This window comes from Dermacentor variabilis, chromosome 7, assembly GCF_050947875.1.
Source record: "Dermacentor variabilis isolate Ectoservices chromosome 7, ASM5094787v1, whole genome shotgun sequence".
NCBI lineage: Eukaryota > Metazoa > Arthropoda > Arachnida > Ixodida > Ixodidae > Dermacentor > Dermacentor variabilis.
The window spans coordinates 44,925,825-44,952,465 of NC_134574.1; the positions used below are offsets into that span (position 1 = coordinate 44,925,825).

Sequence of the window (26,641 nt, forward strand, 5' to 3'; positions counted from 1 at the left end):
GTAATACACAAAACACAAAGGGAGAGGTGTTTGCTTGAGGCGTTTTGCGCCATATTTCATAACCTCTGAAAGGGTTCAACGTTGTCTCTGCCTCACATGGCACATCGCGTCGTGGCAGAACCATTAAGCTTGAATTGGATTATGGGGCTGTAATTGCCAAAACCACAATCGGATTATGAGGCAGGCCGTAGTGGCACACTCCGGATTAATTTTGGCACCGTGGTGTTCTTAAACGTGTCTCGAAATCAAAGTGCGTGAGCGTTTCTTATTTCACCCTCGCCGAAATGCGACTGCTTCGGTCAAATCTGTGACCTCGAGCAATGCCCTAGCCGCAAAGCTGTTGCGGCAGGCACAGAAGTGTTGATTTCACGTACGACCGCTTATGTTGTGTCGCCTAGACTCTGTGGTGCGCTTTAATTTTATTTATTTATTTATTTATTTGATACTGTCAACCCCGTTGTTGGGGTCATTACAGGGAGGGTGATGTGTCAAGAATACATGATACATAATTTTCTTTCTATGTAACATACAAATGCACTGGCGCTCTTGGAAGTTAACAAAAGCAAATAACAGTAGTTATACAAAGAAAAGTCAACGAAAGTGCTCGCAGCAACAATTTAGTATACATTCTCGTAAAAGAAAGTATCCAACGCATTTTCAAATTCGGCAGAGCCCTCGTTGCTCACAACTGCATCAGGCAATCTGTTCCACATTTCAATTGTGTCAGGAAAAACGGAGAAACGAAAAGCATCAGTACGTGTTAAATAAGGTTGAATAGCTCTGCTATTGTTTAGACGATCGCATCTCCGTCCTGGGGGTTGTAGATATAGATCCTTGTTTATTTTCGTTCGCCCACTCATGATTTTAAAAAGAAACTTTAGCCTATGCTTACTTCTGCGTTCCTCCAGAGGCTCTAGTTCACACGATTTTAACAAGGCTGTAACAGACTCCATGCGTCGGTATTTACCGCATATGAAACGGACTGCCAATCTTTGTATTCTTTCTATTTTTGCTTTCAGGACTTTCTGATGAGGGGACCACACAACACAAGCGTACTCCAAGACTGGTCGTACAAAAGTTTTGTAGGCTGTTAATTTCACGTCCTGTGTAGCGCATTCCAGTTTTTTCTTTAAAAAGTATAGTTTTTGCTTTGCCTTAGAACATATATTATCAACGTGTGAGTGCCATTGCAATGTGTGCATAATACTGACTCCTAAGTATTTGAAAGAAGCTGCATTATTCAGAGGATGGTTTCCGATGTGGTATATGAAGGAAAATTTGCTCCTGCTTGAGCGAATATGCGTAAATGTTGTTTTGCTATAGTTTATTTCCATGTCCCATGTTAAACACCACTCGTCTAATGCCTGTAAGCATTTATTTAGATTAATTTGGTCATCTTCGCAACCTATTGGCGAATAAATCAAACAATCATCAGCAAAAAGTTTCATTTTAACAGGCGGTTCGACTAGTGCACCGATATCATTTACAAACAACAAAAAAAGTATTGGTCCCAAAACGGAACCTTGGGGAACCCCAGAGTACACACGCAATGGATTTGAAATGCAATCCTCAATCCTTACGGACTGTTGACGCATAGATAAATAGGCCTCTATCCATTGTATTACTTCTTTACCTATTCCTATTTTATCGAGCTTAAAAAGTAATTTACGGTGAGAAACCTTATCGAAAGATTTCCTAAAATCAACGCTTATTACGTCTGTTTGTAGGTGTGCATCCATGTTCAGGTAGAAATCATGGAGTGTTTCTGTTAACTGTGTCACCGTAGAAAGACCGCTCCTAAATCCATGCTGAATTGTGGAAAGTAACTCGTTAGTGTCAAGAAAACTAATAATACCGTATTTATTCGCGTATAACCCGCACCAAAATGTGAAAAAACGCGTTTAAAAAGTGGGGGTGCGGGTTATCTGCGAATTTTTTCCTTGGGAGGGGGGGGGGGGGGGGTCGGCTTCACCGCAATGTGCGGCGGCCTCCCCGTGTAGTCCGCCATCCCCATCGTAATCGACGCTTGTCAAGCCGATGAAGGGCCAACGAAAGGCCAGCATTGTTGAGCCTCGCGTTAGGCGCTGTTTAGTGTACTTACCCCAGTTTGCACTGTTTGCCTGCTTTGTTTTGGCATCATGAGTGCGACTCGACGGCAGTGTTTCACAGCGAAAGAGAAGATAAAGATTATAGCCGCTGCCGAAGAAATCGGCAACAGAGCTGCTGCAAGACAGCATGACGTCGACGAGTCGTGCATTCGCGACTGGAGGAAGAAAAAAGAGAGTCTCGAAGCAACGAACCGGAACAGGCGAGCGTTTCGGGGTCCGAAGACTGGCGCGTACCCCCACCTCGAGACGCAGCTTGCGAAGTTCATTGAGGAGCAGAGAAGTCGTGGCCACGCTGTTTCGACTGAGATGGCGCAAATGGAAGCCCTGAAGTTGGCCCGGGAATTGAACATTCCACGTGAGTTTCGTGCAAGCCGTGGATGGCTTCAGCGCTTCATGCGAAGACATGGATTTTCTATGCGGCGGCGAACAACCATGTGCCAGCGGCTTCCTGAAGCCTACGAGGAAAAGTTGTTGAACTTTCAACGATATGTGATCGCACTTCGGAAGGAGCACAGCTATTTGCTGTCTCAGGTGGGAAATGCTGATCAAACACCTGTGTACTTTGAGATGCCGATGGACACGACCATGGAAAAAAAGGGCTCCAAATCAGTCAGCATGCTGACCGGCGGAAATGCCAAGCTGCGCTGCACAGTCATGCTATGCGCTTTGGCTGACGGCACGAAACTGCGCCCGTATGTGATTTTCAAACGCAAGACGCTACCTAGCATTCCACTGCCCCCAGGAATCGTTGTGCGTGCGGAAGAAAATTCGTGGATGAACAGTGGCCTAGTCGGTGACTGGCTTCGAGTAATCTGGGAGCGAAGACCAGGTGCCTTGCTGGCACGCCGGTCGATGCTCGTACTAGATTCCTTCAGAGGCCACTGCACTGATGCGGTGAAGGCTCGCCTTGCCGAGACCAGCACCGACCTCGTCATAATACCTGGCGGCATGACGTCCATGCTACAGCCACTCGACGTGTGCCTGAACAAGCCGTTCAAGGCACACGTGAAGCGGCTGTATGCCCAGTGGATGGCCGACGGCATGTACGCCCTCACACCGACGGCACGCGTGCGAAGGCCTGATATTCCATTGCTGTGCCAGTGGATCGTGGATGCGTGGAAAGCGATACCGGCCGATTTGGTGCGCAAAAGCTTTAAAAAATGTGCGATCAGTAATAGTCTGGATGGTTCCGAGGACGACTACGTCTTTGAGAGTGGCGATGAAGCCTCGGATGGCAGTAGTGAGAGCGGCGTCGATTAAGAATCGGATAACCAGTGACGTGGTGGCGGTCGTTTGAATAAATGTTCTGAAAACGAAATGATCACTGAGTGTGAGTTGCATCTTTCTAGCGCTCATTTTTTTTTTTTTCAGGTAAACGTGCGGGTTATACGCGAGCTTTTTTTTTTTTTTTCCGCCGAGTTCAAAAATAGGGGTGCGGGTTATACGCAGGGGCGGGTTATACGCGGGTAAATACGGTATGCTTTGCAATAACGTGTTCTAGAGCCTTGCAGCAGACTGACGTCAGGGATATGGGTCGGTAATTGTTTACTTGCATACGGTTGCCGCCTTTAAAAACAGGGATTACTATTGCATTGCGCCAATCTTGTGGAAGTGAACGAGTTTCAATTGACTTCGCATATATTATCTCTAAGTAAAAGGAAACCCATTCGGCATATCGTTTCAAAAATTCAGTTGGTAGACCATCCGGTCCGCTTGCCTTCTTCGCGTCTACTTCAAGAAGCAATTGTAAAACACCTTCACGGCTGACAATAACTGATTCCATTGCGGTCCTCATGTTGCCGTTCATGTATTCGCCTATCTTATCACCTTTGTCTGTCGTATAAACAGATTGAAAGAAGCGATTGAAAACATCAGCTAAGTCTTCAACTCGTGTCAGAACTTTCCCTTCATGTTCGATCTGTTCAACTTTTTCCTTTCTTTCACTGAAGTACCGCCAAAATTTGTGTGGTGAACTTTTAAGAAAGTTGGCAAGCGTGTGATCAAAGAACTGTTTTTTTGATTTCACAAGAGCTTCTTTCATCTCAATTTTTATAGCTGCAACTTCCATCGCTCTCACTTTCTGTTTTCGTAGTCTTTTAATTTTCCGTTTCATATGGATAATGCTGCGTGTTATCCAGGGGTTTCGTTTGCGCGTTTTCTTAATACGAGTTGGAACGAAGTGCTCGACGCAAGCTATGATGCTACTTTTAAATCTTTGCCACAGTTGTTCCACAGACTCGCTCTTCGATGCCTGCTCGAAGTAACTAAACTGTAATTCTAATTAATGCGGCTCTGCTTCTGCACGCCCTGCGTGCAGAAGCAGAGCAGAGACAACTCGCACTTCAGAACTCAGAAGTGCTCTGCAGCTAAAACGTTCTGTTAAGGGCACTGCAGAATCACCATTTCTATTGCAAGTTCCCAATGCGGCCGTTAAACCAGCTTGCTACTGTTGGGAGCTCGGTTTGGCAGAGGCAAGGAATACACGTTTTGACAGCTTGAGAACGGAGAGTCGGCTGGCTTTATCCAAAAACAAGATCGGGTTTGCCGAGCGGCAGTGGTAGTGCCCCTGTCGGGCAGCCGCTCTTCAGTTCCAAGAAAGAGGGGAATGCTGGCAAGTGTGGTACTAAATATACCACAATGTCAATAAAGATCGCCATTGTGCAACAAGTCCTGAGCGACCGGTCTCAAAGCGGAGTTGCTCGAGAATTTAATATTTCGAAGCAGGCGGCCTCAGATTACTTGAGAAACAAGACGAAGATTGTCAGCGAAGCAACAAAGTCTTCCTCCAGCTTGGAAAGGAAAAATTTTAGAGACGGCAGCCACCTGAAGCTTGAAGAAGCCGTCCACATGTGGCTGTGTGCTACGGTTGCCAAGCGGATTCCTGTGCCTGGAGACCTTCTGAAGCAGAACGCAGAGACGTTCACTCTCCGGATGAACATCGAGGGCTTTATGTTGAGTGACGGATGGCTCCGTAACTTCAAAAAAGGTACGACCTCGCTTTCAAGAGGATGTGTGGCGAGAGTGGTGCCGTCGACCAGACCCTTGTTGCAAATTATCGCTTGGAGACTCTGGAGTCGCTGTTGTCCCAGTTTTCGCCAGATGACATTTTTAACTGTGATGAAACAGCTCTATTCTATAAGATGCTGCCTGATAAGACCCTTTCTGTGTCTGGCGATCCCTGCCACTGCGGGAAGTATAGTAAAGAGCGCGTCACCATAATGGTAGGCAGCAACATGTCGGGGACAGAGAAGCTTCCGCTTCTTGTGACTGGTAAATCAAAAAAGCCCGAGGTGCTTCAAGGAAGCGAAGTCGCTGCCCGTGTGGTATGAGGCCAACACAAAAGCATAGATCACGCAGCAGCTCTTCAACGACTACATCCGCAAACTCGACAGGAAGTTCAAGTCGCAAAACCGGAAGGTACTGCTTTTTGTGGATAACTGTGGTGCACATGGTCACATCCATGATCTCGAGTCCTTCCGCTTGGAATTCCTGCCGCCCAACACCATGAGTGTCCTCCAGCCCATGGACCAGGGCATTATAAAAAATTTGAAGGTCCTCTACAGAGCACGCCTCTTGAACTGCATGGTCATCTGCATCGACGCCGGCAAGCAGTACACTGTTAGCCTTCTGTCGGCAATAAACATGTTTGCAGTTGCCTGGAAGGCGGTGGCCCCTGCCACTCTACAGAACTGCTTTCAGCATGCCGGATTTGTTATAACCGATGAAGTGAGTGCCATGGAGGCCCCAGACCTGTCGCCTTCCGATGTGCTCCCTACTGAAGCCGAAAATGTTCGAGATTTGCACAGTGGTGGCATTGCGATTCCGGACACTATCTCATTTGACAGTTTTACAGATGCTGACAGTGCTGTGTTGACGTGCGCAGAACTTGATGACGACGAGAGCATTCAGGTTTCTGCTGCCCCGCCGGATGATGACTCTGAGTCGGAGGATGACGCACCATGGGTGCCGCTGCCATCGCATGCGGCGCTTGTACAAGCAGTGACTGTGCTTTCAGCCACCTACAGTGACCGCACGACCCTCTCCGAGATTCAGGCTGATCTGATTACGCGTAAACGGAACAGTGTGCAATGGCGCATTCAAGATTTCTTTGCGCCTGCTGCCGCGCCTGAATAAGGGCGTGGAAATAAAGCATTTTTTTCTCAATCTGTTTTTTCGGACACCTGTTTATTCGGACATTTCCGCGGTCCCCGTGAGGTCCAAATAAACAGTCGGCGACTGTACCTGAAACCTTGGCAGAGCAGAAGAGGACCCATCATGTCTAAATGCACGTGAACAAAACAGCTCTCTGGTGGTTGAAACGGCTGCACCACTGAACGAGTGTGTCGGGGCACTTTCACGGCTTGACAGGCTTGGCAGCTTCCTGTCCAGCTTCGAACATCTTTGCTGATCGCCGGCAAGACAAAGCAGTCTGTGATAAGCCTCTGTTTCGCTCTGATGCCAGGTTGGCTTAGCCCGTGCAGTGAATTGAATATTGGGCGCCAAAACTGATGGGGCACGAATGGGCGAGCAACTGCCTGCAATGTGTAGCATGTGACCAACGTTGTTGCATAGGGAAGCGGCACCTCCTTGAGCTGGAGCGATGAGCCTTTCTCCTGCAATTGGCGCAGCTCAGGGTCACTTTACTGGGCGGATAAAAGAGCCTGGAAATCCACAGGGCCAGCAGGCACAGCGCCAATCCATGACAGTGTGCCAGCTGCCTGATTTTTGGTCCCAGAGGCATGGCGGATGTCCGCAGAAAATTTGGAGATAAAGGAAATTTGCCGAAAGATCACGTTCTGAGTACGAGGAACTGTTGTTCTTGACAACGGAGGTTAATGGCTTGTGGTCGGTCAGAATGTAAAAGCTATAGCCTTCAAGAAAAAAATGAAAAGGCTTGACAGCGCAGTAGATAGCCAACATCACCCTTCCGAAGGTGCTGTAGCGAACTTCTGCGGGGTTTAGGCGCTTTGAGAAAAAGCCCAGTAGCCTCCAGTTTGTGTCATGTGCTGCTGTAGTACTGCATCCACTGCCGTGGTCGATGCGTCTAACATAAGGCGAGTTGGGGTGTCGGGCAATGGTTGAATCGGCAATGCTGCAGTAGCCAAGAGCGTTTTGGCTTCCTGGAAGGAGTGCTCGTGCTCCGAGGACCAGAGGAAGGTACGCAGTTTTTCGGAGTCGTGACACAGCAGGTTGGTAAGCGGCTGAAGAACTTGCGCACAGGATGGTATGAAGCGCCTATGAAAATTTACGAGCCCCAGAAACTCTCGAAACCTTCGGAAGCAGGTTGGAGAGAGGAAGTCCTCAATTGCCCGCACTTGTGATTCCAGTGGCTTGATGCTTTGGGGTGAAAGGCGATGGCCGATAAAATCCAGGGCTTCAACTCCGAAAATGCATTTCCAGGGCTTTAGGACCAGGCCGTGCTTATACAGTCGCTCAAATAGAAGGCAAAGGTGCTTTTTGTGCTCTTCGTCTGTGTGACTTGCAACGAGAATGTCGTCAAGGTAGACAAAAAAGAATGGGAGTCCGCACGTAACCCCGTTCATGAATATTTAAAAAGTTTTCGCCACATTCTTCAAACTGTAAGGCATACGGAGAAACTCAGGCCAAATGAATTAGTGATTGCTGTTTTCGGAGTGTCGCTGGGTTCGAGAGGAAGTTGATGGTATGCGCTCGTCAAGTCAATCTTGCTGTTACAACAGGAGTGTTCACCTAGCAGCACTAGTTCTAGATTTTCAGCGGTAGGCCGAAACAAGTCGGTGCTATAGTGAAACGGGCAAACAAGCGCTTCTTGCTGTCTTCTTTTCACCAGCCTCATGCCCACTGCCCAGTGCCTTCAGCACACTGTATATTTTGGTTCCTGTGAGACGAGCACGGAAGTCATGCATGTGGGGAAGGGGATATTGATCCAGAGTAGTGACGGCACTCAAAACTCCGTAATCGCCACCAGTTGCCACTCTCCTGCTTTGTAACCGGATGGAGAGGTGAAGACCAACAGCTGAAGGAAGGATGAATTGTGCTGAGCTGAAGCATGTGTTCGAACTCACAGCGGGCGACTTCCAACCTCCGTCCAGCGAGCCTCCGCACGGCGGTATGGTGGTGGTATGGTGTGTCCGCCTTGTGTTTCATGAGCAGCGCTTCGTTTCAGGGCTTAGCAAACTACAGGCACTCAGCAAGTATCTTGTCGTATGTTGACACCACTGACTGCTATTTATAGTTTGATAGAGATGAGAAAGAAGCTGTTATGTAAGACAGACAGAAGAAAAGAAAAGTCAAAATGAGGTCGCACCTTGCGCTGTCAGCCACATTGTTAGCACTCGCATCCACAGCTCCAGCAGAAGGTGAGAGATCACAGCAGGCGATCACTTGTGCTGGCTGCGCAGTAGTGAGGATGACGTCTTCTGCGGCCGAAGGACAGGACGAGTGGCAACGTAGCGCCAGTCCCTGTCGCCTTCCAGCACGCTCCAACGAGGACGACGGTGTTTCGGGGCCCGACCGCGGACGCTCCGACGGCCCAAGGGGGCACCACGTGGGTTCCTGGATCAATCAATGCACAACCCACACTGACTTCACTTGATTTCATCTATACGGGCAGAGTTTTGGGGATTACAAAACAGCTTACGAAAAAAAAAGGACTAACCAGAACAAGCAACACTGGCAACTGTAGGGAGATTCCTTTAGAAATACACAGCATGGTGCCACACGTGAGATGCATGCTCATCCTTAAATTATGGCGTTTTACATGCCAAAACCATGATCTGATTGTGAGGCACACCGTAGTGGGGGACTCCGGAAATTTGGACCACCTGGGGTTCTTCAATGCGCGCCTAAATTTAAGTACACAGGTACTTTTGCATTTGGCCCCCATCGAAATGTGGCTGCTGTGGCTAAGATTCGATCCTGCAACCTCGTGCTTACTAGCCCAACATGGTCACCGTATGAAAGGAGCCATTAGGAAGGACATTATGTGCTAACCACAAGATTGAGGCTAAAAACACGAAGTAGCGGAATTAAAAAATGGCAGTCGAAGCATTTTATATATATAAAAATTGGGACAACTTTGTACCAGAGGCACTTTTCTCACTCGGGGCAAGCGGTCATGCTCAATTTCTTCAACTTTCCTGCCACACAGCTACAAGCGCTATAGGAGATTCACTTTTTCCCTACCGTAGGAAAAAGGTTTTTTTGTGGGTTACGCCAGATTTTCTTTTTCTGAAGAAACTACTGCACTCAATATTTTATGTAATAGATAAACAAAAAGTAGAATGACTGCACTTTTCACGCATAAAAGTATTATTAACGAGATGTATGTCATAAAAAAGATATAAATTGCCATAATCAAGATTGTGGGATAAAACTGAACAAAGTTTGTAAAGACACTCTTATACCTACTAAGAAAAATCATCATCATCATCATGATTATCATCATCATCAGCCTGTTTTATGTCTATTGCAGGACGAAGGCCTCTCCTTGCGATCTCCAATTACCCCTGCCCTGCGCCAACCAACTCCAACTAGAGCCTGCAAATTTCCTAATTTCATCGCACCAATTAGTCTTCTTCCGTCCTCTACTGTGCTTCCCTTCTCTTGGTGCCCATTCTGTAGCCCTAATGGTCCAACGGTTATCTAACCTGTGCATTACATGACCTGCTCAGTGTAATTTTTTTCTCTTAATGTCAATTAGAATATCAGCTATACCCATTTGCTCTCTGATCCAAACCGCTCTCTTTCTGTCTCTTAAAGTTATGCCTAGCATTCTTCTTTACATCGCTCTTTGCGCGGTCCTTAACTTGTTCTCAAGCTTCATGTCTGATAGCGCAGTGTTTCTGTGAGCAGTGCAGTAGGTCTCAAAAGTGGCATTTCAAATCACTGTCAGTAGTATTGGCCCTGGACATGAGAGTGTTGGTGGAAAGGGCCGCTTGACAGCAGACTTGATCTCCAAGTTAACCTCATACTACGGATGGGCTCTGAAGGCCCACAAAGGAGATGTAGATGCCACTCAAAATGCAGTGATGGCCACATATCACCGCATTGCATCAAACAATGATATGGCTAATCACACTCTTTGTTCATCAGGCCCAAACTCCTGGTGCAAGCAAAATGCTGCAGTGGCCAAGGGTGAGCTGGTTCCAACACATCCTCAAAAGGTTCCTCCTCGTGTGTCAGGCTTTACGTCCCGTATATGAACGGCTCTCGGACAAGAAACTGCTGCAACGTTGCCAGCGTGGTAAAATGCAAAATAACAACGAAAGCCTGCATTCGATGATCTGGAAAAGTCCCTGAAAAAGCAGCACACAGGCGGTGGGATTCAGCAGGACTACATGCCTGGTGCCTACTGAGCTGTTCCAGCTGTAAATTTGTAAATAAAATAGGATTTTGCATGTTTTCTCACTTTTCTCAAAACATGTTTTTGGGTCACTTGACCAGACTGCTGGAGTGATATCTCACGATCTAGAAGAGCTAGAGCAGTAATTCTTTCTTTAGCAGAAAGCCTAATCTGCATATTACAAACCGGTGAGAGCAGAATTTCAAATTTGTGCATATGAATATTTCCATTTCATGAATTTTCTTTTGGTGTGGTAGCCTTAGGACAAGGAAAGAATTTTGATCACCTGCAGAATGGCTAATTAGAAGTACATTTGAAAACTTTTTGCAGCATTGCAGTTACTGCATATTATAGTATCTAGCTATGAAATAATATTTACTTTTTTCCATTGTCTCCGAAAACAATAGAGTAGCAGCACTGTCAATCTCCTGAACTAATGGACCTACGGAATTTTCATTTGGCTACTGAATATTTGAAATGAGCACGAAAAACTAAGCAAGCTTGTCTATTTTCATCAGATTTGGCCATAAGATGCAGGAAATAATCTCCGCAACCAATGTCACCCCTTACCTGCTTCCTGGGCGCTCCGATCGCATGCAACAACCGCGGCTGTCGGCGTTAAAGAATGGCACTGCTATAACAACTGCAAAGAGGGGTCACGGGTGGCAAGTGATATGCAAGCACCGCCGAGGCATCGCATTGGTGCCCCCAAAAGAGGCCTTTTAAGAATTCCAAGAAGGCTGCCACGGCAGCCTGTCACCTTGAGAAATACAGAAGAAACGCTGAGGCGAGATCGCCACAAGCATCTCGCCACATATTTCTCACGAGCTTGCACGAGAAAACCTTATGTTTGTCAGCCTTGCGTGCTTTATGCAAAGCTTGTCGACATCATTCTCCAAGGCATCCAGGTGCTCCACATACTGCAGCGGAAGGTTTCTCGCGATAACGAAGTCCCGGAGAGACAGGCTCATCTGTTGGACCTCCTGTGAGGAAAACGCTGAGGCAGTCTGTCCTACCGCGTTGTCGCTGCAGTCGCTATCTGAAGCAAGCGCATTCGCGACGCTCGCATTGTCGGATAAAAGCGCTTAGTTTCCGAATCTACAGCCGTGTGCTTTCTTTTCACCGGCAACGTTGTGCATTGTCGATGATTGGTGGGCGGATCAGCCATCTTCCGTTTTGGCGGTGAGAAACCGTGTGGCCAGAAATGATTTCGACGCAAACAACGAAGACCAAGGCGAGCAATTAAGCTGTTTGCAGAACTGCACTGAATGAGGAGCAAGCGAGCAACCTGCGGGCAGCGCAGCTGGCATAGGTTTCAAATTTCTCGTTTTATTTTATGTTTAATTTTTTCAAGGATTTTGCATTTATTTACCTTTCGGCTCGGACACCCAGAAGCCAAACTTCATTGTTATGACCGATAATTCATCATCAGAGCACTGTAGTAAGCGAGTTATTTGACCATGGAAAACATACAAAAGTTGACGGTTGACGGCAGCATCCCAGTGTTATAACTGATCTGTTGTTAAAACCGGTATCATTATGAGTGGGTTCGACTGTATTGCCATAGACGATGCACACTTTCGATTCACTGAGGATGAAACAGGTAGGTAACACACTGGTGCAACCTTAAGTTGAAATTTCTGTGAAATGCCACATCTTGGACGCATGCATCGGCGGAACCGAGTGCTGCTAAGTGTAAATGAAAGTGACTACGAGTGTGAGTGCGCATGAGTGCGAGTGAGCACAGAACCTGCAGAAATATTGATGAGCCAGTATGAGCGAGTGCCCGCTTAATCTGCCAACAGTAATCTCACACTTTTGGAACACTCGGTACAAAATGATTTGGTCAAGCCCGAAAGGAAGTTTGGCGCACTGTTCTTGCCTCCGAATCACTGTCCAGGTAGTCTGGTCCAATGAGTCGAAGTAGGTCCTCCTGGAAGGTAGAGCCTCCACCTGCGCTGCCTGCGCTGCTTCCGGCACTGCTTCCACCGCCCTTGACGGACGAGGGTGACCACGACGGACCGGCTGACGACAGTGGGTGGGCGGCGCTGGCCGATCGTGGTGTGGAGGGGACAGCATGGCGAAGACTGGCCAGGGGACTGCGCATCACCTCCTCACCGGTGGTGGTGGTGGTGGTGCCGCTACTGCTCACAATGCGGCAGCTGCATCCAAAGAAAACACACTCGGTCCTGATCCCTTTTCATGTTAACAGGCAAGCTGCTGAGCAGAACGACACAGCGGTGTTGACATCAGGTTTCAATTAGGCTGGAGGGATGGCCTTGATTGAGTGACATGTCCCATTCTACTGCCTGTCTTTGTGGTTCTGCAATACTTAAGGGAGATTTTGTGGCTAAATAAGAAAAAAAATGTCATTTCATTTCACTTACGTCAATGTGTGGTATACATCTGAAAACCTGGAGTGTGGTAATGGCTGTCTGTAAACTTGTCCAGTAAACTAATGCTGATTCGAATCGGGTAATTAAATTTTTTTTTTGTGAAAGCAATAACAGTTAAACCTCTATATAATGAAGTTGGTAAAATCTGCAATTTGCTTTGTTATATCAAAATTTCGTTGCGTTGAAATTTGCCCTTTTGTCGATTTTTCTTAGACAGAAAGGGGCTGCAGAATGAGAAAACAATTCATTTTGATAAATTTGGGAGTCGGAGACGAATGATACAGTTTCATGCAACGTGTGTTGATGATATCTTCACATCAGAGGTACGAATTAATGGTGCATCCAGACGAAGGACCGAATCCGGATGTGCAAGGCCGGACGGCGTGTCACGTGACCTCACATCAGCGAAGTGCTTCGTCCGCGCCTCTTCCGTGAGCCGCGCGGACGGATAACGCCAACCCGTTTTTCACATCCAGATTCTGGCGGGGTAAAGCTGCAGCTTTAACTGGCCAGGAGAAAAGTGTCTGGCAACCAGTACACTTCTCTCCTGCTCGAGGACAGCCGCATTGCAGTAAGCATCAGTCCGTTTGCTGGCGCACGATTTCAGTGGTTCGTAGCTCCTGGTGTCGTTCACGTCTATTGAACAATGAACTTGTGCGATGACGCCGCCTTTTATTTCACATATTTCCATTCCTCCTCCGTGCGGGGTGTTCTTATAATGTTGCTTCCCAGTTCCTCGTAAATGGCAGTACATGTTTCATGTATAATGTCATTCACACTTGAATGACCGAGCCTAAACTGTCGGCTCAGGGAATAGTGACTCTCTCCTGTAATAATAAAAAAAAGAAAAGAAATCTCAGTGAACTGCTCGCGAGCAGACTACAAAAAAAGTAGGAAGTGTACAACAAATACATCTGATATCTGGCTGTTTCAGAGCAGTAAATGAATACAGTATCAGCGAAAAGCAATCGCGCTCACTGGCGTAGTCAAGTGTAAACAGATCAATATTATCTCATGCATGTTTATGCAAAAAGTCGGTGCGGACAGCATGGCCGTACAAAACTTGTGTTTACTCGTGATAACCCTTCCACGCGAACACTCTGGATCTGCATTGAATATTTCGGGTGCGATTGAGCTCGTACGCTACCACACGAGCGCGCTTCAACACACTTGTGTAGCGGCCTTCGATCAACACCAAGCTCAGTAATAACTTGGAAACGTGTGACACTTACCTGAAGCAAGGTACCGCAGTGTCACCTGCAGCCGTATTGCCGCCGATATAGAACGGCGCATAACGGTATCCTCCCTTCGTATGTGGGGCCCCACGTGTAACAGCAGTTGCAGAAACTGCTCTGTGCTTACACGAAGTAGCCTCCGATATTCGTCGAGGTCAGTCTTCAGGAGCTCTTCGTAGAGCAGGTTCTGGATCCCCAATTCTTTCCTTCCCATCCAGTCTTTCCGCCAACGACGCCGTTTTTGTGGAAGCAAATAAAAGTCCTCGTCAATCTCTGACAGAACAACAGCCATCGCGGCCAAACGTTGCTTTCTGCCGGCCTCCATTTTGTTGAACACTTACAATTCGCGGAAGAAACTCTCAGACCAGACTGCAGCTAGCCTGCGCAGAGGCTGCGGTCGAGAGTAATCCGGCTCTGTGGCCTTCGTCTGCTAGGGCCTCGTCCGCCGTGTGGATGCGCTTGCATCCGGATGGTCCTTGGCATAGTCGTCCGCGTCCGCTAAAAATCCGGATTCGGTCCTTCGTCTGGATGCACCATAAAGGCCGCCCCACATTCAGCGTTTCTACCGGCGTTTTCTGGCGTTGCGTCTCCCGGCGTGGTCGCATGAACGGCGCCAGAGAGGGCGTCCAGCCACACGAGCGGCACGCGGACCAGCGCCAGCGCAGCGTCGCACAATGTGACCAGATTTATTTTACCAGATACCTCCTAAGCTAATTGTGTAATATCAATGAAAAGAGCTGTCATAAGTATTCTTCAATGCAATACTTATGCCCTTTGCATAGTTTTACGCTAAATAAAATATTCAGGGCTGTGTAGAAAAATTACACAAGGCTAAGCTTCAGAAAACTGGCAGCAATATCGGTGTGAACATCACGAGCTGTCGGCGCGTCGGCGTGCGAAGCTGAGCATCGAGGGTTCTTTATTCTATGAAAGAGGGGGAAGTAGGTGCTTTTTATTGCTAGACGCCATGCGCCACATCATGGAAAGAAGGCAGCAGCTTTTGCTGCTAAAAAAGAAGCTCCTGCTTCTCATTTGGTACACCCGGCAGGACGATGGCGGCGACTTCAATACACAAAAAGTTTTTTTTAACACGATTCTTGTGTTCCTTGTGTTTGGTCTGCCACAATATCGGCCTTGCTTCTACAATGGCTATAAGGAGCTCGTTATCGATGTTCGCCGGTAGCATGATTGAAGCAACCAAACAAACAGCAATGGCGGCGCGAACTGCGAATCTGCGGAAGTTTCTTGCAAGAGTTGCCAGCAGCGCGGCCACGCCCTGCCACGCGCTGATTGGTCGGCGCTGTCGAGCCGCTTCCGACGGCGGCGGCGAGATCTGGTGTCCCTTGAGCACGACGTTTTGGCTTGGCGCCAGCCTCAGCGTCGACGCCGAGCGACGCCGGGTGACAAAACGCCAGAAAACGCCGGGAAAACGCTGAATGTGGGGCGGCCTTAAGCGAAGCCAGCCACGCTTTTGCGTGCACTGCACCACCGCGGCTGATGGCGTCGCTTGCACTGGGACGACTCTATCAGGTAAAGTGCCAGCAGCGGGGAGCGAATGTTTTATCTGGCTTTCACACCAATGGGTCACTGAAACTCAAGATTATGCAACCTCCAATACTTAACGCGTGGGAAGACAGCTTACATGGTACCACACTGTCTCGGCATGCCAACTCTTTGCACACGTGGCCGATTACCTCTAAAAAGGGTGCGTGGCTGCGTATGAGCTCAGACGCTTACAGCCATGCTCAGCCTTGGCCGAGATGCACGCCTGAAATCGAGACATGCACCAACTTATCTCAAACACCGCCCGTCCCGTCGCATGCGCTTGATCGTGTTTCCACAAGCTCGCACCCCTCCCTCTCTTCCCCTTTGCTCATGCAGAAAGGCGTCCCTTGTGAACCCCCATCTTTCTAGTCTCACCCGTGCACACTTTCACTCGCACCTAAAGCATACAGTGCGTGGGGCATGTGATGATCTTATCGCACTAGGACTTCATACGGAACATGATGCGCCTCCACTTCGGTGGTCACTCTAGTCGCGCAGTGTGCGATTTAAGAGGTGCATTTGCAAGCAGCCGGTTGTAAATCAATCATTTGACCATATATGTCCATGGAAGTTTCTATTTATTGTCTCGGCATTCCTTTTCAGCATCAGTTAAATTTCGTTACATTGAAATCGTTGAAATAGCATACAAACACACTTTGTTATACATATTGAGGTTTTAAATACATGGCATTGTATGATCAAGAGGTTATGATACATTGTTATATTGAGAATTTCGTTACGTTGAAGTTCATTATACCGAGGCTTAACTGTATATGGACACTCAAGGCATGTTCTTGTCGTCAGAACCCGCCTTGAATATCATCACGCTCTCATGGTATCGACAGCACATGAAAGGTTGTTTTGCAGGGTGGGTTAGAATATCTCTAGAAATATCTATTGAGGTTTTAAATACATGGCATTGTATGATCAAGAGGTTATGATACATTGTTATATTGAGAATTTCGTTACGTTGAAGTTCATTATACCGAGGCTTAACTGTATATGGACACTCAAGGCATGTTCTTGTCGTCAGAACCCGCCTTGAATATCATCACGCTCTCATGGTATCGACAGCACATGAAAGGTTGTTTTGCAGGGTGGGTTAGAATATCTCTAGAAATATCTGATTCACTTGGAGGATGTGACCGTTCCAACACACACAGAAGCACGCACACTCATACATAAAGACAGACTGTCTCACCCTAGCCGGACCTTGGGACTGTGGTTTGGGGCCCGCTCTTGTAGTCCACGGCGCGGAAGTGGGCTTCCAAGATGACTGCTGCCGCAAGTCGACAGCTCATCTGTGGAAAAGCAAACGGCATTGGCACAAACACTACAGGAAAACGAACATGCAAACAGCAGATAAATTGATAAATTAAGTGTATTCTGCAGAACTACTACAACGAGTTGTACATCACAGATTTATTCAACTAACGCTTGAGAGATTGCCCAAAAATGCCGGGCACTTCTGTGCACACCATGTTATTTTCCAAGCATGTTGCGTCACCAATGATGATGACAATTTAATCACATCACCTTTGGAACTGGGCGGTAACACATATCCACCTTGCCTGCTTTAGTTAATCAGGTGTGTTACACATACTTTTTGTTCTAGCATTTCTCTGTCCATCTCCTTAACATTTTTTCTCTTCCTCAAAACTTCTTTACCTACCTTGTACCGCTACCTAGGCCTGTAATGGAGCTGGTCGCATGAATCTCTTCCCTGCCTTTCTTCCACCAGTACTCTAAACATCTCTTGCTTACGTCGACTGCTGACCCTTTGATGCTTTCGTCCACTTAAAGTCCAAGCGCTTCTGGATGGTGTTCGTTACATATGGTTCTCACTGGTTCAATCACTTCGCATTCCATTAGGATGTGCCAAGCGGTCTCCGGATTTTTGCTGCAGCATACACACGCCTCATCTTGGTGCGAATATTTGCTCCAGTACACTTTCGTCCTTAGGCAACCAGCTTCAGCCTCAAATAGTAAGGCTCTGTGTTATCCTGCAGATTTTCCCTTCTAATTTCTTCCCATTCTTGTAAGTCTCCATGGTCTTTTTTGTTTCCATTCTTTGCATCCTATTCCCTGTCTCTGTTTCTCTTGCTTTCTTTCCGCTGACTCCCGATTGTCTACTTACACCTTCAATTACCCTGTACTTGTTTGCCAACTTTCATAACCTCTTCCTCCATTCTATATGCACGATTTTCAGGTACAGATAGTTGTCCACTTTAGCCATCTATTTATTTTTGTTCATGCTCCCGAGTTTTTCATCAAAACTAATTTTGCTCTGCACTTCTCTGACTAAAAAAGAAAAGCCCAACCCATGTCAGCAAGCAATGCCTCATTTGTGGTTTTACTGCCGGCTCTCAAAGCCATCCGGCCCACAAATCTTTGTCTGCTCCTTTAAATATCACGATTACTTTTGACATCTGCATTTTTTGGGGAAAAAAGGCTGTACTGAGCGCAAGGTTATAAATATGGCAGAGATGTGGTAAACCAATGTTGACTGCATATTTCACTGGTTTTATCTGTATTCCATCTATGCCACATGCCACACTGTTACTAAACAAATCAGATACACCCAGGATTTCGTTATCATTCGGAGACTGTTATCATGTTATCACTAAATTATTTAAGAAGTCATTAAATGTCTTAATGAGTTCAAAACCCTTAACAGGTACGTTGCATAGGATCAGTTCTTTAACAGTCTCTGCAGAATGTGAGCGACCCAACAATTTGTTTATCCTCTTCCACATAACATCTGGCTTGGTCTTATGATCCCGTTGAAACACAAAACAAAAATATGTGCGCTTTATTTTTCACGAATTAGCATTGGTTTTACATATTCCAATTTCGTTTAATATACCCAAATCCTCTGAGCGGCACAAAGTTAAAAACCTGTGGAAGTGTTTATTCTTTCTTTTTATCATATTTAATGCACTCTTTAGTCATCCACGGCTCACACGAGTTACTCGCCTTTTTCATTTATTTCATAGGACGTGACTGAGCATAAGATTTTATGAACAGACGAATAAAACTATTATATGCCTCATCCGACGTCTTGCTTGTGTTACGACATAGCAATTTGTCAGCAATAATCTTCATCAAAAGTCATCTAAAGTGTATTGATTAATGTGCTGGATTGTTCTAAAGTTGTGTGAACCATAATTGATGCCACATTTGTGAGGCTTAATGAAAAAAATATATACATAGGAAGATACATAATTCACATCGGAGACAATAACGCCCAATATTACTATGTCGTGGGTTGGTTAGTTATAAACAGGTCAATCAGAGTATCCGTCGATTGTGTGGTGTGTGTGGCGCCGCCAATAATGTTAACAAATCTGTCACTGCAGCAGTGTTTGAAAGTTGTGTGCTGTACCCAAAGACTGCGACATATAAGGTCGTTTCATCACGCAATTCACACTCAATATTTTCTTTTAGATACATTAAAAGACCACCATGACATTTGTTTGTTCTCTTTAAATATAATGCGTTGTAATTTGCACATTTGACGACGTCACTGTCCGACAAGTACCGCATCTCTGTTAGTGTTAATAAATCAAAACAAAAGTTAAATTGTCGGAAAAAGCACAGAAGTTATCTGCTTTATTTTTGGCTGACCATGTGTTGAAATGAAAACACATCAAGCCTTTTACATCGTTTGAACTTAAAATGGTTGGGCAGTATCGCCATAACAAAAAAAAGAAAAAAAAAAGTGCAGGATAACACACCTGCCAAGTTGCACAATCTGACCAATGTTGCGGTCGCTTTGCACATTGTTCACATTGGACTGCTCCTCTTTCCTTGCAAATATTATGCCATCGGTCGTTCACTCAAACTTCCAGTTTCGTGCCTTCTTCTTTTTTTGATGGCCATACCTAGCAGTCTCTTTTGCATTGGGTAAAGGTGCTAATTAATATATATGGAAGATGTAGATGTGTGACTGAGATCTGACATTTCATAAGAAGCCAACAAAGACACGAAGAACAGCACAGGGGAAATTACTTGTACTTACTAATTGAAATAAAGAAATTATAGAATAATGGAACTGAAAGTGGATGAACAAACAACTTGCCGCAGCTGGGGACTGATCCCACATCTTCGCATTACGCATGCGATACTCTACCAATTGAGCTACCACGATTTCCCATCCACTTTCTGGGGTACTTATTCGTTATTACTAGTTCTTATTTACTTATTTGTACTTATTATTCACTGTACTTATTTGCATAAAAGGTCGAGTTTCAATACAATGAAATTTCGATATAATGAAGCAAATTTTCGATTTTATTGACTTTGTTATGACGAGGTTTAACTGTACGTCCCTATGTCATCTATGCATTCGTGCTTAAGAATATCTCACAACAACTCCCTGTCTACGCTGCTGTAGGCTCCTGTAATGTCTAAAAATGCTACGCAAAAGGGTCAATTCTGAGCTAGTGAAATCTCTGTGCACAGAGTCAGTACAAATATATTATCCTCTAAGCATCTGCCTGGTCTGAACCCATTGTGTAGTTCTCAGAGTACATCATTTTTCTCAACCAACTGTGAGAGTTCTAATTTTATAGATTGCATTGCCATTCTATACAGCACCGACATTACTGTAACTGGCCTGTACGAGCTCGTCGTATCCTTATCAGAGGAGGTTCATATTCCTTTCACGCCATCTAAAAGAATTTTCTTTATTCTAATCACTTGCTCTATGACATTATTCAGCATTGCCTTGCTCTTCAGACTGACGTTTTTGATTAGCTGCATTGAGATATCATTGGGACCTGCAGCCATGTTATTCGGGACATTTCTTCTGCATTTTTCCAATAACAGCATTCTATGCTAACTTTGATCCCTCAGGCATCACGTTGTTGCTGGATCGGTTAGAGTCCGAACCATGCTTTCTTTCGTGCTGACGTTATCCCTAATAACTCTGTGATGTACTGCAGTGCATCGTCTCCTTACGTTACCATCTTCACAGCCATTTGCCAATTTTCAGTTGGAGCTGCGAGTGCTCTTACATGGTTCCAGAATCGTTTTGGTGTGGTTTTGCCTCATTTGCAAATGATACGCGCCCAACATTTACTTGTGCATTTAATTTCCTTTTGCATGAGCTGTCTCTACCCTTTTTCTTTTTCTTGGTATTTCTTCCATCTAAGGAGCACCTCTCTTCATTTAATGCCAACTTCTTGGCTTCTCGATGATCTCTAAATGCCTGCTTACGCTCTTCTATAACTTGCTTTATTCCCGTTCCACCACTCACGTGGTATCCTCTTTCCAATCAGCAATGTTTTTTTTTTTTTTTTTCGCCGTGTCGTGGTTTTATCTCCTGCTGCATAACGTCTACCAGTTCCTTATATTCTCAGACTATTGTAGAAAACGCCTCCATTTTCTTTCCTATGTTTCTTGCAATCTCTGCTATTTGCTTTTCATTCATTTTTAATCCTTCCACTGCTACTGGTTCGTGTTTCGCATTAGTATCTCTTCCAAATTTTAAGGCAAGACATTTATGATAGCTGCCCAGGTTATTTTTTCCATGTTTGTCTATTATCATTTGGTCTAGTTGTTCATAACCCATTTCTGAGACTAAGGCAAAATCGACACCTGACTGCCTATTTCTGCATTGCCACGTTACCTTTCCATGACACTTATTCTCGCTGTTAACAACTATAATGTTCTGTTCATCGCACAGATCCAGCGCAAGAGAACCGTTGCAATCAGTATATTCGTCTAAATCCTCCATGTGCACATTCATATATCCCACAAATATCACCTGGCCTGATTTTTTGAACTCACTAATATAGCTTCCAATGCAATTAGTCAAACCTTTATTTTTATCTCTGCTACCACTACTTGACCCTCGGTAAGCTACTTCAAGCCACATCTTCCGGCCTACCCATGTGCTGCCAACCCACAAATACTCCTTAAATGTCTCTTTCACTGTTCGAACATCATACCTCGCGTAGTTAGCATGCCTATGTCTCTGCCTTTCCTTGACCGAGTCATTCTGTGGCACCTCTCCCATACAAAATTGTCAATAACAGGCTGCTGCTCCAAATCATGCACATGCATTTTGGTCACGGTGTGCACGCTAATTGTTTTGTTTTTCAGCTGAGTTTCAATCCAGCCATTTTTCCTGCTTGCGGCCACTCTGCATGTTTATGTAAGAAATTTTAGTCTATTCTTATATTAGGTGCATCTTTTCTTCCCGCTTTTTTGCTCATATAGCCTATGCCGATATTTCAAAACATTTAGCAGTAACTGTGGGTGCAGATTACATGTGAATTTCACCGTGAAGTGTGGCTTCATGGCAGCGTGAGACGCGCTACCATGAAGCCACATCTCAAGTCAAGGTTCTTGGCCATTCAAGGTTCCGTTATCTCCTAGGGAACCCCACCTCCTCCTCACTCCTGCATGCTGAAGCTCCCTTCTCCCCACTTTCACGGTCGCCCATTCTCCTTTGATTTATAGGTCACCATTTTGCCTTTAGTAGTAGTGAATAGCACACATGGCACCGGCAAACTCATGTGTCACCCATTCCTGCGACGCTCCCTCAGTCTACGCGAAGTGCTTCCTGATACAGCGGTGAGCCAAATCACCATTGGGATGTCGAGCTCGGTCGCGTTTGCTCCGCTGCCGCTGCCGGTGCGGGGGCTTCTCCGTCCGCATCCGCTGTCGTGTGAGCGCTAGCTGTAAAGTGATCGCATTCGCGTCTGATATCATGTGACTGATTCGTCCGCAATAACGTCTGGCATGTGAATCCAGCTTTGTAAGCACTGCCAAAGATACAACGTAGATGAGTCGTGCATCCGTGAATGGAGACTGTTTTTTCAAAGGTTTGAGCAGTGTTGTATGCGGTGGTTACTTCTGCGGATTACATGCAGGGATATTTTTTTTTCTTTCCGGGCTGTTGTAATTGGGGGCGCAGATTATATGTGGTGGCACGTTATACGTGCAAAAATATGGCAACTCCTTGTGGTCTAATTCTGCCCCTTGCTGTTGTGTCACTACATTTAATCACTACAAGGAAGCCAGCAAAAAGGGATACAATGACAGTTCAAAAAATAAATCTCCTGAAGCCAACAAATATCATTCATGATCTTGAAATATCATAGCAGAGAATCAGATATAGGCATTAAAAGTAAGGGACTGACTTAGAACGACAGAAAGCTGAGCTAGTTGCGGCGTTCGTGTTGTCCCCTTCTCTACTCCTGTGTCCTGTCTGCACGCCTCACTTCTATTTTGCATAATAAGGGACTGACATTGTCTGAAATGCGTCTTAAGATTACAGTGCCAACAGAAAGACCATGCCTCGCAATGGAAGGAATGAGCATACTTTACTCTCTTAAAGGGACTGACAACCAATTTTCATGGTACCCATATTTTTAGGGCAAGAGAAAGCTCATCGGTCAGAGTGTATAATCACAAAATGGTAACTGGAAAAGCGCTGTGCAACTATTTTTGTCAGAATTTTTTTATCTGCAGTGATGATGTAGTCGTTCAATGGAAGCATGCTGAAAATGGCGATAGGCGAGCACGATAACGACTATACGCTGGCATTAGCGAGACAGATGACAAGAGCGGCCATGACCGTGAGAAAGTATTATTTTGTTTATCAAGTTGATATTCCATAGAGCCCAACTGCTTCAGTATTTAACCAGTCAAATCGAGACCAATCGGATCGAAAATGAAACGACGCTTTTACACGTGATACGCAGTTCAGTGTTTTGTGTTAGCCATACGTGCCATTTTTATTTCTGAAGCACAGAACAAAGCACGAGTGTCTAATAATATACCGTATTTACTCGATTCTAAAGCGCCCTCAATTGTGTTGTGCACCTGTTTTGTGCGACCAAAAAAATGTGGGAAAAAGAAACCACCATCAATTGTAACATGCACCCGCTTGCTGTGACCTAAAAGAAGAAAATTCCTTTATAGTACCGCGCATTTCATTTTTTCATACAAAAATACAACTTTTCTCATTTGGAAAAACAAAGATTTACTCCCAATACACTAAAGTTGCAATAAATAGAAAAAGCCACAGTTCTGCCTTAAAGGCGAAGCATCGATTGCGATATCAAATTAGTAGACAGCTATATGAATGTAAGGATAGTAGTTTTATCAGCCATAAATATGTTTACGGCTAAACTAACTAACTAAATTAACAAGCATGGCGTCATGCACAAGCAAACATGAACACGTATCACTCAGTAACCGCGGAAACTCTTTTTAAAACACTTGAGTGACGAAGTGCTGTAGCAGGGGCGAGCGAATAGACCTTTGTGTGGCCTCTCACTTCAACACGAACTAAGCGATGAGAACACGGCGTGGTGTGCCTAGATGGGTAGACTCTGTCCCCACTGCACATCGGTTTCAAGGTAGGGGTCGCGTGGCCGTTCCATACGCAGCAGCCACCGAAGTAGAACGCCGCTTCCGTTTGTGCCACTCCCGCAGGCAAGTTTCGGCAACTCCGAACACCCATGATGCATCCCCGATTTCCATCCGCCTCCGCACACGTGATCGCTTTCCTTTTAATTACGGCATCGCGCGACTTCGCAGTCGGCACTTCCATGCTGACAGAGCAAATGCAGAAAATGGGAGGACGGACTGTGTACTAACCTAAGCATGCATACTATAGCACAGGGAGAAAGCTACGGCAGCTAGGCTCGAAGCGTGCACAAAGTGGCCATTTTCAAATGGCGATGGCAATGTGGCAAAGCTTTAGTTTCGTACTCAATAATAATGTGCGCACAATTTTTGGACCGGTTCTATTGGAAAAAAGGTTCGCGTTAGATTCGAGTAAGTACAGTAGCAACTGCAACATTAAGCAGCAGTTGTGTTGTACTTAATAACAGCAGACTTACGTACAGTAATCACGTAGACTTTGTCCGAAGAACCAAGATTTCATCGCCAGACCTCACCACTTACTGGTTTGCGAGACGTTCTTTGCCAATTTAAAATTATAATTTCTGCTTCGCAAACAGCATGCTGGATTCTTATCACTATAAATAATGGTCATTTCATTTCCATCGACGTCTCACAACACATTCTGGCCAGTTGCCAGTCCCTTTGAAGGGCCCCTACCAACCAGGCCACATGGCAAATTTTGGTTCTATGCTGTAACTTGTTACGTGCCCTCTAGGGAGCAATCTTTCGCAATTACCGTATTTACTCGCATAATGATTGCATTTTTTGTAAAAAAAAATTAACACAAATTCAGCGGTGCGATCATTACGCAGGTTAAATTTCCCGCAAAAAGAAGAATTTGTTTTTCATTTACCGTTTGCTGGGGGATGACAACAGGTCAACAAATAGGTAGGCGGCTGCCCCTGTATGTAGTGTGGGACACCAAAACAAAGATGACGGCTGGCGGAGCAAGCCGAACGTGCCGAACACGATTTTTTTTTTCTTCTTGTGAGTACATTACGTGCACTGAAACAGTTTCTTCCGTATCAGTAATGAATAATATCATTAATGTCGGCAAGTTTGCGGCAATAATGTAGCCATGTCCACTTTGAGGGGACAGAAACAGATGGGCGCGCTTAGCTGCGGAAACTACGGCACTTGTCTTCACTGCTATCCTAATACGGCACGTTTCCGCTAAGGGTGGGTGAGTATTTTAGCCGTGTTACAAGCGTCGGCGTATGAATAGGGTACACTTCTAACGTACAAGTGTAAACGTCACTGCTATCGTTGCCACTCGTGATTTGTTGCGTGCTCACAAGGGCAGACGAGAATCGAAAGGCGCTTTTTTTTGTTATTGTTGTTGTTGACCACAGCCATTTTTATATAAAGCCTACACATAATAAAGGCGAGTTTGCTTGTAGCCTTCTTTTTTTTTTATTGTCATGGAAGTGCGGAAAGCGATGAACGGAATGGAATGGGGCACCTGCTTGAGAATGGTTGGTGCGTGCAGACCGCTTGGTTTGTCTTGAAGAGTCGTTCGCATAGCAGTCGACAGATAGCACGATCATTATTAGCTAGACTTGGCACATGACATATCACTGCGGTAAGTTCGGGGTGCAATCATTACGTGGGAAATAAGAAAGAACGAATTTTGACGACAAAATTCAGGAGTGCGTTCATTACGCGAATGCGACCATTATGCGAGTAAATATGGTATTTTTCAAAGTGGCTCATCAATAGCTGAGATAGAAATATTTCAAGTGCCGCGAACCCATGATTTCAGGAGACGAGCGTCACCGCCCAACATACTCTCTCTCTCCACTTGCCCTCATCTAGTCTTCGCAAGTGAAATTCCTTCCCTATGCTCTCCCATACCAGTTGAAGGATTGCATGATGCATACGTTACAGGCCCCGCCTTCTTTTCTCTTGCATTTTTGCTGCACGGCGCACCTCCGGTGATGATTTAACGTGCAAACTGTTGCATTTGTTGCATTTTGGGCAGCGCACGATTTTGCGTGCTCTGAACAGGAACACCTGATTAGCAGCTAAGTCAGTGCCACAATCACGAACACTGAGGCAGACAAAAATGTGTCAACAGAGTATGATCGTGTGCTGAAACGCAGTTGAAAATGGCAGTTTCATTCTCTGCATGCATGACTGCATGACGTGGAAACAAGCAGATGAAACGTAGGTACATCTCTCTTGCTACAGTACGAAGTAAAAGAAGACACATAGATATCCGGTTCGTAGGTTTTACTATTTCTCTAAACTTTCATTTGCCTATTAAAGCAACAGATAAAACAACTAATTGCTGTTTCCTTGAATAGTTCTCAAAGTCTCGTGCCACTGTGAGTGATGTCTCAGCACGGCAAGCCACGCAGGTGCATTTGCGCAACTGACATAGACTCTTCAACTGGGAGAGTTGCGCCTATGAGAAGGGTGGTTTGAAATTTGAGCTATTCTCGTGGCACGTAGCGGCGTAATACTTTGTAGGCATGATCGTTAGCGCACATTGTATGCACAGCGCTTGTCCGTTCGAAATTGCCAGACCTGGTGAGAGGCCCTTTAAATGAGAAATGATATTTATAAATCGGTGCTGAAATACATGCAATAATGACGCGGGGGGGGGGG

At 45.7% G+C, this 26,641-nt stretch overlaps 1 protein-coding gene across 3 annotated transcripts in view; it reads right to left on the bottom strand.

The window, feature by feature from the left end:
- The window catches only part of LOC142587416 (signal-induced proliferation-associated 1-like protein 2), a 194,338-nt gene that overhangs the window by 8,768 nt on the left and 158,929 nt on the right, over nucleotides 1-26,641 (bottom strand). For 2 of the 3 annotated variants that reach the window (XM_075698427.1, XM_075698424.1), the window contains exons 23-25: nucleotides 16,809-16,908; nucleotides 12,305-12,593; nucleotides 8,395-8,642 (exon numbers count right to left, since the gene is read on the bottom strand). In XM_075698427.1, the coding sequence (XP_075554542.1) occupies nucleotides 8,395-8,642; nucleotides 12,305-12,593; nucleotides 16,809-16,908 (637 nt within the window). The remainder of the gene's footprint in view (nucleotides 1-8,394; nucleotides 8,643-12,304; nucleotides 12,594-16,808; nucleotides 16,909-26,641) is intronic. The other variant, XM_075698426.1, reaches the window with a different exon arrangement.